The 11,578-nt window shown below is 29.1% G+C and overlaps 1 protein-coding gene across 2 annotated transcripts; it reads right to left on the bottom strand.

The window, feature by feature from the left end:
• Positions 1-3,034: 3,034 nt before the first annotated feature.
• LOC133790664 (histone-lysine N-methyltransferase SUVR4) lies at positions 3,035-11,278 on the bottom strand. Of its 2 annotated transcripts, none has more exons than XM_062228375.1 (9): positions 10,847-11,278; positions 10,328-10,583; positions 9,192-9,822; positions 7,800-8,416; positions 7,412-7,674; positions 6,696-6,762; positions 6,502-6,552; positions 6,274-6,368; positions 3,035-3,373 (listed from the first exon to the last, which is right to left on the bottom strand). In XM_062228375.1, exons 2-9 carry the CDS (start codon positions 10,502-10,504, stop codon positions 3,361-3,363), a joined length of 1,914 nt encoding a protein of 637 aa, XP_062084359.1. In that variant the 5' UTR covers positions 10,505-10,583; positions 10,847-11,278; the 3' UTR covers positions 3,035-3,360. The 2 variants fall into 2 exon arrangements, with proteins under 2 accessions (XP_062084359.1, XP_062084357.1); XM_062228373.1 differs by having other exon boundaries at positions 10,894-11,276.
• Between the last annotated feature and the right edge of the window lie 300 nt (positions 11,279-11,578).

The following is an 11,578-nucleotide window of genomic DNA, read 5'->3' as shown; positions in this document are numbered from 1 at the left end:
ACTTGTTTATTCATAATTTATTATTGGCAAATGATCAACTAAATCATTCTTATAAATTATTTCTCCTAAGATTCTAAATTCAATAAGTCAAAATGAATCTTACTTTTTTTTAATATACCTTATTTGTTATTCTTGTTGTATACAATTATTAAAACACACCACCAATTAATATTACAACTTCAATGATTTCAATTTTGTCAAAAGTCAATTTTAAGAATACTACAGTACTTTCACTTTGATTTCTTTGAACTTATGGCACGTTTTGTTTGAAGTGTGCTAAAAATTATCCAAAATATACCACTTTTTTTATTAAATATAGCACAATATTTACATCTCTTATTGAATATGGTCTGAGAGTATCTCCAATGTAGATGTAAATATATGATGCATTACTAAAATATAACACACTTCAATTAAAAGTTTCTCAGTGTGCTAAAAATTATACCAAATTTAGCATATGCTAAAGGTTGATCCAAATTTGGATCAAAATATAGTATGATCACTTTTTTTTTTCATTACTTATTATTTTTTGTATCTTATTTATTATTGACATTAAATATTTATTTTTTTATTTACTTTTTTGCCATTATTTTTTATTTTATTATTATTTTTGAGATCTTATTTATTATTTCAATGTAAACTTTTTTATATCGCTTTTGCATCCATATGCATTGGAGCACAATTGTAAAAGTTGTGCTAAATATGTAATTTATTAAATTTAGCACTATTTTTAGATCTTGCATTTGAGATGGTGTAATGCACATTGCAAAAATCAATCTTTCATTAATATTCATTTGATATTTATTGAAAATATACAAAAAGTAATAATAAGTTTACTTTATATTTTATTACTGATAGTTAAAGATAATTTGGGGCCTGTTTGGTAAAAATTTTGTTTTTTAATTTTTTAAACACAAAAATAGAAATAAAATTGTATTTTTGTTTCTTTATTTTTAAAAAATAAAAATATGTTTGGTAACTATTTTTGTTTTTTGTTTTTAAAAACAAAAAATAATAAACGTGTTTGATAACTTTTATTTTTATTTTTTGTTTAACAATATAAGGTGTTGGTGGTTTGAAGAAGAGAAGAAAAAATTGAAAACTGTTTAAAAAAAATTGAAAGTGAAAAAATTCTATTTTCAAAATTTAATAAAGTTTAATTAAAATTTAAAAAAATAATAAATAAAAATAGAATTACCAAACACATTTTATGTTTAATTTTCAAATTTTTAATTAATTAAATAAAAAACTATTTTTTTAAGTGTTTCCAAACAATACCTTAGTAAAAAATCTAACATTTGATGATGATAGATAAATATAATAACAAAATAATAACAATGGTTTCAAAGTAAATAAAAAGGTGTAGAATGTATGGTGATGCAAAATATGCATTATATTATATGTGCCACAACTTTTAGCACACCATTAGAGCAACTCTTTTGAAGAGTGAGTAATATTTTAACAATGCATCACCAAATCTCTAACATGATATCCAAATTTAAATCATCAATAAATACAAAAAAAAAATTATTTACTTTTCTGTCATTAATGATTATTTTATGGAAAAATACCAATTTGACCCCTATGTTTTTTCCAAATATGTAATTGACCTCTGTGTTTTGTTAAATGACAATTCGGACCATGTATTTTACGAAATTGATCAAAATAGTACCTTATACTCAATTTTGGTAAAAAAAAATTCAAATATAATATTTCATTATGAGATTCTCGAACATTTTCTTCACTTCTCTGAATCCATCGCATCACTAACAACTCAAGAATTTATCTTATAATTGAAAATATTTTGACCAAAATCGGGTCAGGGTACTATTTTGATCCATTTTGTAAAACACGAGATCTAAATTATCATTTAATAAAACATAGGGGTCAATCATGTATTCGAAAAAAATACAAGGGCCAAAATTATATTTTTCTTTATTTTATTATTATTTTTAGTATATAATCTATTATTGGTATTAAATATAAATGTAGAAAATTATTAATTTTTTATTTTTATAATGTATATTAAATTATCATTTATTAAAAATTTATTTTTGCATCAGTTTTATATCTACATGTTCACTTTGTAAAAATTATGTCAATTATATAATTTATTGGAATTTTGTGCTAAATTTAGCACAAAATTTGCATGCCTCATTAAAGATGACCAAAATAAGCATTTACATTCTTTTTGTCCTTATCCCACCAAGTTCTCCCCATCTTTATTTTAGGAAACATTTGTATGTAAATCATTACTATACAAATCATTCTCGTTCACCTTAAAAGTAAACATCCTTTAATATTTTATAAAAATCATTAAAATATTCCATTTAATTAAAGGTTTTATATCTTTTTAGACCCTATATTTTTTCTCATTACATGTTTGGACCTTGTATTTTGACAAATTACTTTCTGGACTCTATATTTTGTAAAATTGTTAAAATAGAATCATAAACTCGATTTTGGTTAATGTTTTCTAAACTAAAATCACAATTAATTTACCAAACTAACAATTCAGAACAAAAATAAAATCATTCTGCTTAAAAACTGTGTTGTTATATTCAATTTTTTCTTTATCAAAATTGAGTTTAGGGTTCTATTTTAACTATTTTACAAAACAGAGGGTTCAGAAAGTAATTTATCAAAACACAGAATCCAAACAGATAATGAGAAAAAACACATAGTCCAAAAAAGTATAAACCTTTAATTAAAACATAAAATATTATATTATAAATAAAAATCATTCTTCTAAATCAATTTAAATAGTATTTAAAATAATTGCGTAATGAAATTTTATTTCAAAAAATGAAATCATATCATTCGAAAATATTTTATTTAAAAATGAAATCATATTAGCCTTTAAAAAATATATTATAGTATTAAGGTATACATTATTATTTGTCAAAAAAATATATATTATTGCTAACTTTTATATACTAAGTTAACATAATTTAACAAATTATTTTTGTAAACTACCAAACTCGAACAAGTATTAACATTCAACTGAGGGTTGAAATTTAAGCCATCTTTCAGCTATGGAAAAGTGGATTTCAAAACCTTGTCACTAGAATAAAGAATGCCGTTTCTAAAATATTCGCTCAAAACCTAAAACAGAGTGTAAAAGTGATATTGGGTCAGTACACGGTTGAACTTGAAGACTCAAAAAGCATAGGATTGTGAATTATGAAAACCTGCACATGATTTTTTTTTTTTTAAAAAAGAAAAAAAAATCAACTAGTTGACTACTATTTTCCTCCCCAAAAACCAAATTTGATTACTACAAAAAGTGGTATGAGATCATAAAATCAAATCTAGATACCCGGCATCCTATCCCTACTTTCTTTAGAAATGTTGTAGACGTTAGACTTGTTTCCTGCACCAAAATTTGAATAGTTAGAAAAATAAATGGCAAAAATAGTTAAATTGTCATGGGTATCGATGATCCAAAATAAAATATGTGAAATTAGATATTAAATTGTTCCAAGTGTCCTGTATCAAATAGTGAAACATGGTATTGGACACCAAATATGCCTTGTTGTAATATTCAAATAAGATAGGCTAGCCAATAACATGAGTTGGAGCAGGGGGGAAAATGTATATAAGAGTAACTATTGAGTTTTGAGAATTTTCTAGATAATAAGTAATTCGCCTCTGTATTTTGTTAATGATAATTCAAACACTACATTTTAAATAGATCAAAATAGGATCAAAATAGTACTTTAAATAGTACTCTAGACTCTATTTTGATCAGAATATTTTTAATTATAAGATCAATTCTTAAGTCATTGGCGATGCGATGGATTTTATTAAAGCAAATAAAATGGTCTAAGAGCTGAAAAAAATATTAAATTTAAAAATATTTTGACCAAAATAGAGTATAGAATACTATTTTGATCCATTTTATAAAAAATACAGTCTAAATTGTCATTTAACAAACCACATGGTCGATCTTGTATTTGGAAAGAATACAAGGGTCAAGCTGGTTTTTTTTCTTTTTATATATATAAATAAAGGGTATTTACAGTATTAACCTTGTTTTAGATATGCACATATATAAGTTGTAATACCAATTTTTATATATGACAATATATATTGTAGTTATAAGAAACCTCACACAAGTTTTTGGAAAATTGAGAATAATATTATATATGACAGTGTACATTGTAGTTATAAGAACGTCACACAAGTTTTGGAAAATTAAGAATAATTTTTATGTATGATAGTGTACATTGTAAATATAGGTTGTTTGAATATTGATTTCGGCCCCTTAAATCATCTCGAATTTGCAAAAACTTGTGAGAGATTCCCTATAACTACAATGTACACCATCTTATAAAAAAAATAAGATTACAACTTGTACACGCGCCGAAAATAATAAAAAATTCTATCAACAGTAAAAAAAAAACAATTCCTCTAGTAAAAGCCCCAAATATAAGTGATATGAAAATGCAAATTATATCCAATACATATAATAGAGTAATTTGTGAAAATAGTCTCTCTTTTTTTAAGTCATTTTGCACTCTAACCTAATTTTGATAGTCTAAAATTTTGACCAACTACCTAAAAATATCAACTAGCTATCTAAGAGTCTGATTGGTTCGCGATTAGATAACTGTATTTTTTAAAAGTAAGATTCTGAAATGAAAAATCTGAATTTAGTAACTAAAAACATATTTCTGAAAATGTGATTGGTTCAATGTCTGTAAACTGTTTTTTAGTTTTAAAAAACTGAATCAGTAATTGGAATTAAATTTAAAAACAAAACAGAAACTGAATATGTGATTGATTCAACTGAATATGAATATTATTATAATTTTATATAAGGTTGTATGATATTAAATTTTAATTTATCAATAGATTTAATTTAGAAAAGTTTAATAATATTGAGAAATTACAATTTAATAATAGTGCATTGATTAAATTCTTAAATTTGCTTGTGATTTATTGCTTTAGTGTATATATATATTGGAGAATTCTTCCATAGGGGCTTCACTTTAAGCTTACCGGCGGGGCTCTTAGTGCTTCTCGACCTTTGAACAATTTTCGGCAAGATTTTTTTTATGACTGTGTATATTGTAGCTATTTAGAGCATCTGGAAACTTTTTAGAAAATTCTAAATAGTTTACAGTACCGAAAACTAAGTTCAAACATGTTTTCCACGCGCATAAAAAAATAGTTAGGCGTGCAACAACATGTTTGAACTTAGTTTTCGGTACTGTAGACTATTCGGAATTTTCTGAAAATTTGCAAGATGCTCTAAATAGCTACAATATACACGGTCATAAAAAAATCGCGTCGAAAACTATTCACGGGTCGAGAATACTGAGAGTCCCACCAGTAGGGCTTAAAGTGAAGCTCCTATATATATATATATAGAAGACTTATCAATGGTTACTACCCATAGATGAATATTAATAATTATGATGATATGACAACATAGTGACTTGGTATAGCAAGTTACTAACAAGTAAATATTTTTTTCTACATTAATTTCGAATTTAGTTATATTTTTTTTTGTCATAATAAATGTTGTTTCCAACTAATGAGAGATAATAGTTATATTTAGAAATTGACATGCATTTGAAAAAAAAGAAAAGTTTACAAGATTATAATTTTATAATAAATACACGCTTTTCATTAGGTAACCCTTCAAAAAAATTTGAAAAAATCAAAATTTATTTTTAGAAATATTAATTAATAACTATAAATATGGATAATTAATTTTAATTCAATAATTAATATTAAAGTAACCATTAAAAATACATTCCTAGCGCACAATAGAAGCAAGTCTATGGAAAAAAAAAACTATGTTTTCTCGTTTTCAATTATACATGCAAATGTTTAAAATCATATTTTGATTTTGTTTTAGGAAATAACTAACCAATCATGGATTATTGTAGGTCCTACTTATTTTTAGATTTTGGAATCATAAAATTGAATCCTAATGAGATACCAATCACTTCCTAAATTTTTTGACTAGTTATCTGAACATTTTTTACCAGCTGTATATAGTGTTGGAGGTCATTTTACAAAAAAATATTAAAACTAAGCCAAAGTGCAAAATGATTAAAAAATTAAGTCATTTTGCAAGGACCCCATATAATATGTATGAAAAATATTTTAAATAGTTATTTTCGAGATTATTTTTAGTCAGGACATCAGTTCTCATCATATAGTTTTTCATGGTTTGTCGATGGCCAATAATATATTACTGACTGGTCTTTCCCTTGCCTTTCAAGCTCTGTTAGGTTAAAACCAATGAAAGTGACTAACCTCTTTCGTGTTCTGTCTCTGCAATTTGGACTTCCACAACAGCAACGAAATGCCTTGATTGGATGATACTTGTCATCGAAGTCAATCCCATAATCCTGAAAATGATGTTAATGCCAAACAAAGAAATCCGACTTAAAATAAAGACATGGATACCATCAACAAAATTACAGCACTTGATACAGACTCAAGCCAAATCATTACTTGTACATAAAATATAATTGCACCTACCCAAGTAAGCTCTTCAAAAGCAGCCACTTTCCTAGTGGTAAAGAATGCAAGCTGCGTAGGAGCAAAACCAAAACCACATACAATGATTCTGTTATTCAAAACTAATAAAAGTAGACATTCAATTGATTCAACTTACAAAGTAAATCTTTCTTTTGCACAACCAAAATATATAAGGTAAAACATATGTTCCATACATGATAATAATGGCGATCAGGTGTCTCCACTTCCACCGGAATGTCAACCAAGTTTGGGTCAGAACATCTATAGTGATCATGAGCAGAAAAAAGATCATAAAACTAAATAAGGAAGTAACTTCTCAAAAGACAGTTGAGAAAAAACTGATTGCGAAATTTACCTATGGTCATGTTTGGAAAGTATGTTTCACATGATTTCATTATAAAATTGATAAAGTCAGCAACTTAATTAATCAACCTAAAATAGCATAGCTTAATGCCACTAAAAAAAACTTGAAATAATGTTATAATGTCCAATTCCTATCTTCATGGATGCCGAAAGTAAGAAGAAAAAATTTATAACTCTATATCCTTCTTGTTTTCGCATAATTTATTGCTTACAAATAATCAACTCATTAATTTTTTTATGTTTTTCTTCTTACCTATTTATTCAATCCAATTTTACTTTCCAAACATGACATTTAAGTACATTTTCTCTCATCAGATGGTAAAAAAAACCCTCTCATCACACTCTATTATACACGTCTTTTACTTTTGCTGCAGTATTGAGCTACATTTATAGAACACTATACTCCCTTTAAAGATTTTTTTATTGATTTCTCTCTGTTAATTGGGTGAAATATTTTAAAAGATAGAGTAGAAAAACTGATATGAGTGCTCCAATTCTCCAAAATGGAGACAAAAAAAATGGCAAGATGCAAAACCAACAACTATACCTATGATTGATAAATCTGGAAACGTTTCCATGATATGTTCCATCCAAACAAAGTGCCTCCTCATCTTTTAGAAACCCCTCGGAGCCCCAATCTGCATCCAGTGTTACAGGATATGTATGCCTATCGTTGCTGCCTTTTTTATTCCTATTGTACAGCTCCATATTGGTTAACACTTCCCCAATGTATTCACAAACGAATGCTCCCTTAGGCAATGGATCAAGTGATCGAACACCCCATCCTTTCCCTTCACGAGTAAAGAACACCTGAATCATTGTAAATTCTACTCATTACATATATAAAAATAACTTGCAAAAGCATCAATTGGAGCGAATAGCAAAAGTGTGAGCTGTTACCAACATGCAATCATAAGCTTCAGCCTTAAACTAACCTGTAATCTGCTTGAAATACCTCGTTGAACTACTCTGTTTCCGCAGTGCATGTCACATCCACATTTTCTCCAGCATTCTTTAATAAACTTTCTTACCAGGTGTCCCTTACATTTCTCAAAGTTGTCTTCATTCCTAGACCTCTCAATAGGGCAGTCTGTGCAATAAACAAAGTGGTGCTCCTGCGGCTTCTCTTTCATATCGATACAAGCTCTTAAAAATTCTTCTTTTAAAAGGCCTTGTGGTGTGTATGCAAACTCTCCACCAGTTTCACGAGCACAGGCACACGGTAATGGTGAAGAAAGGCAATTTCCTGAACAACTTGAACAGCAATCCTCGTCCACAACGCGAGCCAGTGATATATTTATATTGGCATTTTGATAGATAATGCTTTGGGGAATATAGTTAAACTTTGGAAAATTCTCATTGCCAACTTCATCTAATAGTGAAACTTTCATTTTTTCAGTCCCTTTTGAAATGTCAGGAAGGAGTTTAGCAGGCCTTTTTTGTACCTTACTCTTATCATGAATAAGGGGATGCGTTTCTCCATTTTCACACCTACTTGGTTTTTTAACATTTATTTCTGAATAACCAATTTTATGAGGCGGATTCTGTAGTTCTGCAATATGACAAAGCAATTAAAAGCAATAAACAAAAATCAATAAATACATTCGAACAATAATCAGAAAGGAGTCAGTCAATGTCAGGACACACATACAAACATGTAAGATTTCTCAACGCCAATATAAATAAATAAAAAGTCACAGATCTAATTCCACATACACCACTTATGGGGGATGCAATACAAGACAACTTCTAGTTTACTACAAATTAGAAGGACTAGGCCTTGTTCCAACTTAAAAGCAATGAGTGCTAAGTGGAGTAACTCAATATTGTGTTTCTCAATGTGAATATTTCTAATACACATCTTCATATTTGGGCCTGAGACTTTAGGCATAACAAACGATCTTAAATACAGCAAAACCAGATGTAACACTTGAGAGAATCCCACAAGACCAAATTAAAATATTTGTGGGTATATATTCAAATGTCACAAGGGTAGAATGTAAAATTTGTTGGTATTCATATCATCCTAATTGGTTTGAAACATGTCAAAAATTCTGATACGACATGTTGACAAACATCTACCTAATGGTCTAAATAGAGGTCAAGGGTGAAGAAATGCATAAGATAACCTGATTCTTAAAGCTATATTACAAATTGCAAAGAATAGGCCTTTTTAGAAAAGGATTGGAGTTCCAACTTCAAAATAATTGAAGCTAAGTGGAGTATCCCAATCGTATACAAGGCTATTGTGTTTCTCGTATTGGAACAATATGAGACTATTTCTAACATACTTGATAACTGAAACATTGTAAAAATAATAGGTGTACCTGGGTGGATCACCGAAATAGGTCTAGCAGAAATTGGCGAGTCATCTAACTGTTTCTCAGTGCTTGGCTTTGGCAGCAAATTCTTTTGAAAATTATTGTTTTCTCTTGAGACATGAGAGCTCGGTTCACCCAATAGCCTATCAAATGATTTTACTGCAGGTGGTGTACTCAAAGAAATATACTTTTTAACTCTAACTCCAGAAGAATCATTAAATGAATTCGAGTTTTCTACTTTGTTTCTGGGATGTGGAGGGACTAGTTGATATTTGGATTCACTTGCACGTGGTTTAGAAGGCTCAATAGAATTCAAGTTTTCTACTTTGTTTCTGGGTTGTGGAGGGACTAATCGATATTTGGATTCACTTGCACATGGTTTAGAAGGTTCAATAGAATTCGAGTTTTCTACTTTGTTTCTCGGTTGTGGAGGGATTATACAACATTTGGATTTACTTGCACATGGTTTAGAAGGTTTAATAAGTTGCAATCTAGAAGATGTTGAAGGTGTTTTACTCTCTTTTGAGATTGACTTTTTACTTGAGTGGTCCAATTTAGGAAAACGACGTTCTTCTTTTCCAGCCAAAAACAATCTTTTAGCTGGTTTACCAGATTCCATACTCATATCCTCTCCTTCCTGTAAGAACAGTAAAACATCCATCAAAATAATTTAACCAAAAAAGTTAAAGAAGTAAAGAGCAAAAATAGTCATAGTGCATACAAAGTCTATATTAACATTAACTAGCAGCACCATTTGAGCCTTTCTATTGAGGAACCTGAAGAAGCTTCCAGCGAAGTTATCTATATAATCTAGGGAGATTGTTAGAAGGGTTGTTGTATGTAACTAACTGTACAGAGCTCTTTTAAACTCAATGAAGTACACTAAGTCATTAATCTGAGATTAATTCATTTCAAGTCTTGCCCGCTCTGTTTTCATGTTCATTCGATCTAATAAAAAAAATTAACTTGCCCGAGTATGAAGGTAAATGAGTTGGAGTAAAACTTTGGCAGCAAACAAATATTGCAACTACAAAATCATCAATGCTTTCACTGAATTTTACAAACAAGTTCCTTATAGAGCATAACTCATCATACACAAATGAGGTAACATCAACAAAATATGAAAAGTAGAGAGTACTAACCTTATTCTCATCCTTCTGCTCAAAAAATGCATCGACAAGAACTTGGTAATTTTCGTCTTCAAGAAGTTCCAAATTATCCTTATAAACTTTCAACAGATTTTGATATAATGGTATCACCTCTTGATCAGGAAGTCCTAAACCTCTTGTCACAGCCAAGGCCTTCTCCAAGTCAGCCATTTCTAGTGGCCAGTGGATACCTATTAGCTTGGAACTTGAGCAGTTCGTGATTCTTAAGATTCCATGACCCTGCAACTGCCTGCATTTACAGGGGCTTGTAAGATCAGTATGGAAATCTCCAGTTTTTTTTTATTCAATTAAATTCAAAATCCAAACATGATGCAAAATAGCCCAACAAAACTCCTTGAAACTCATGTCTTAGAACCCAAAGAATAAACTTAAACAGAAGCCAAGCTCATGTTTGCCATTGGATTTTCCGATTTGAAAACATTACAAAAGAAAACAAGCTCATAAATAAGTGTTTAGTAGCCATTTTTTGGACCCAAAATCTGAAAAACTTACTCAAATACAACTTAAAATTTGAAAACGCAAATTTCACGTTCTCTAACCGTTATTATCTTCTTTACTCCCTCCATAATTCTTTCCTCCAATTCAAAAGACCTTGCCAGCCATCAATTCATTGCTCTCACCAAAGCCGGAGTAGCTCTATTCGTGGATGGCGACTACAGAGGGGTAAGAGACGACTCTCAACACTAGCTCCCACATAGACGACTGGCTTCGGGAGTTCCGAGAGCCGGAGTTTCCGTACTTGGGCCGCCTATAGGTTGCTCACGGCCGGAGAGAGATCGAGTAAACGGGAGGAGTGAGTGAGGTGTTTTTGTGAATTTTATAATTTTCGAGGGTTAAAAACAGGTTTTTAATATTCTAATTTGGCCCCAATATCTTAAAAATCATTCCATCCTAGCCCTGGAGATAAAATAGTATTTTTCTATTCAAATTCTCCGTTTTCAAGTAATTGATTTTTCAATTCCAGTCAAATAGGAGAGAAAATATAACTTCAAAAACAAACCAGTATAACTTTTTTTATTTTAAATATATATTTTCAATCACACTTTTCAGATTCTCAGCCTAAATACATTCTATTCAAATCAATTATTTTTATTACAGATCTTTAAAAACGATTATTTGCTTTAATGGAGTCACATCTGTATAATATTTTCAAACAAAAAAAAATAATCAAAAAATTTCTTAACCTAAATTTCTTCATCGGTTTTCCAAAGAAAAAGAAAAAAT

This window comes from Humulus lupulus, chromosome 7 (assembly GCF_963169125.1).
Source record: "Humulus lupulus chromosome 7, drHumLupu1.1, whole genome shotgun sequence".
NCBI lineage: Eukaryota > Viridiplantae > Streptophyta > Magnoliopsida > Rosales > Cannabaceae > Humulus > Humulus lupulus.
The sequence above is the reverse complement of the archived record's forward strand: the minus strand, read 5'-3'. Positions and strand labels throughout refer to the sequence as shown.

Excerpts from the sequence above, each read along its gene's own strand:
- LOC133790664 (XM_062228375.1), bottom strand. The coding sequence starts at position 10,504 with ATGGCTGACTTGGAGAAGGCCTTGGCTGTGACAAGAGGTTTAGGACTT. Across the intron at positions 9,823-10,327 it reads AGCAGAAGGATGAGAATAAG|GAAGGAGAGGATATGAGTAT; the intron begins GTTAGTACTCTC and ends CTGTTCTTACAG. Across the intron at positions 6,763-7,411 it reads TCCAGATTTATCAATCATAG|ATGTTCTGACCCAAACTTGG; the intron begins GTATAGTTGTTG and ends TGATCACTATAG.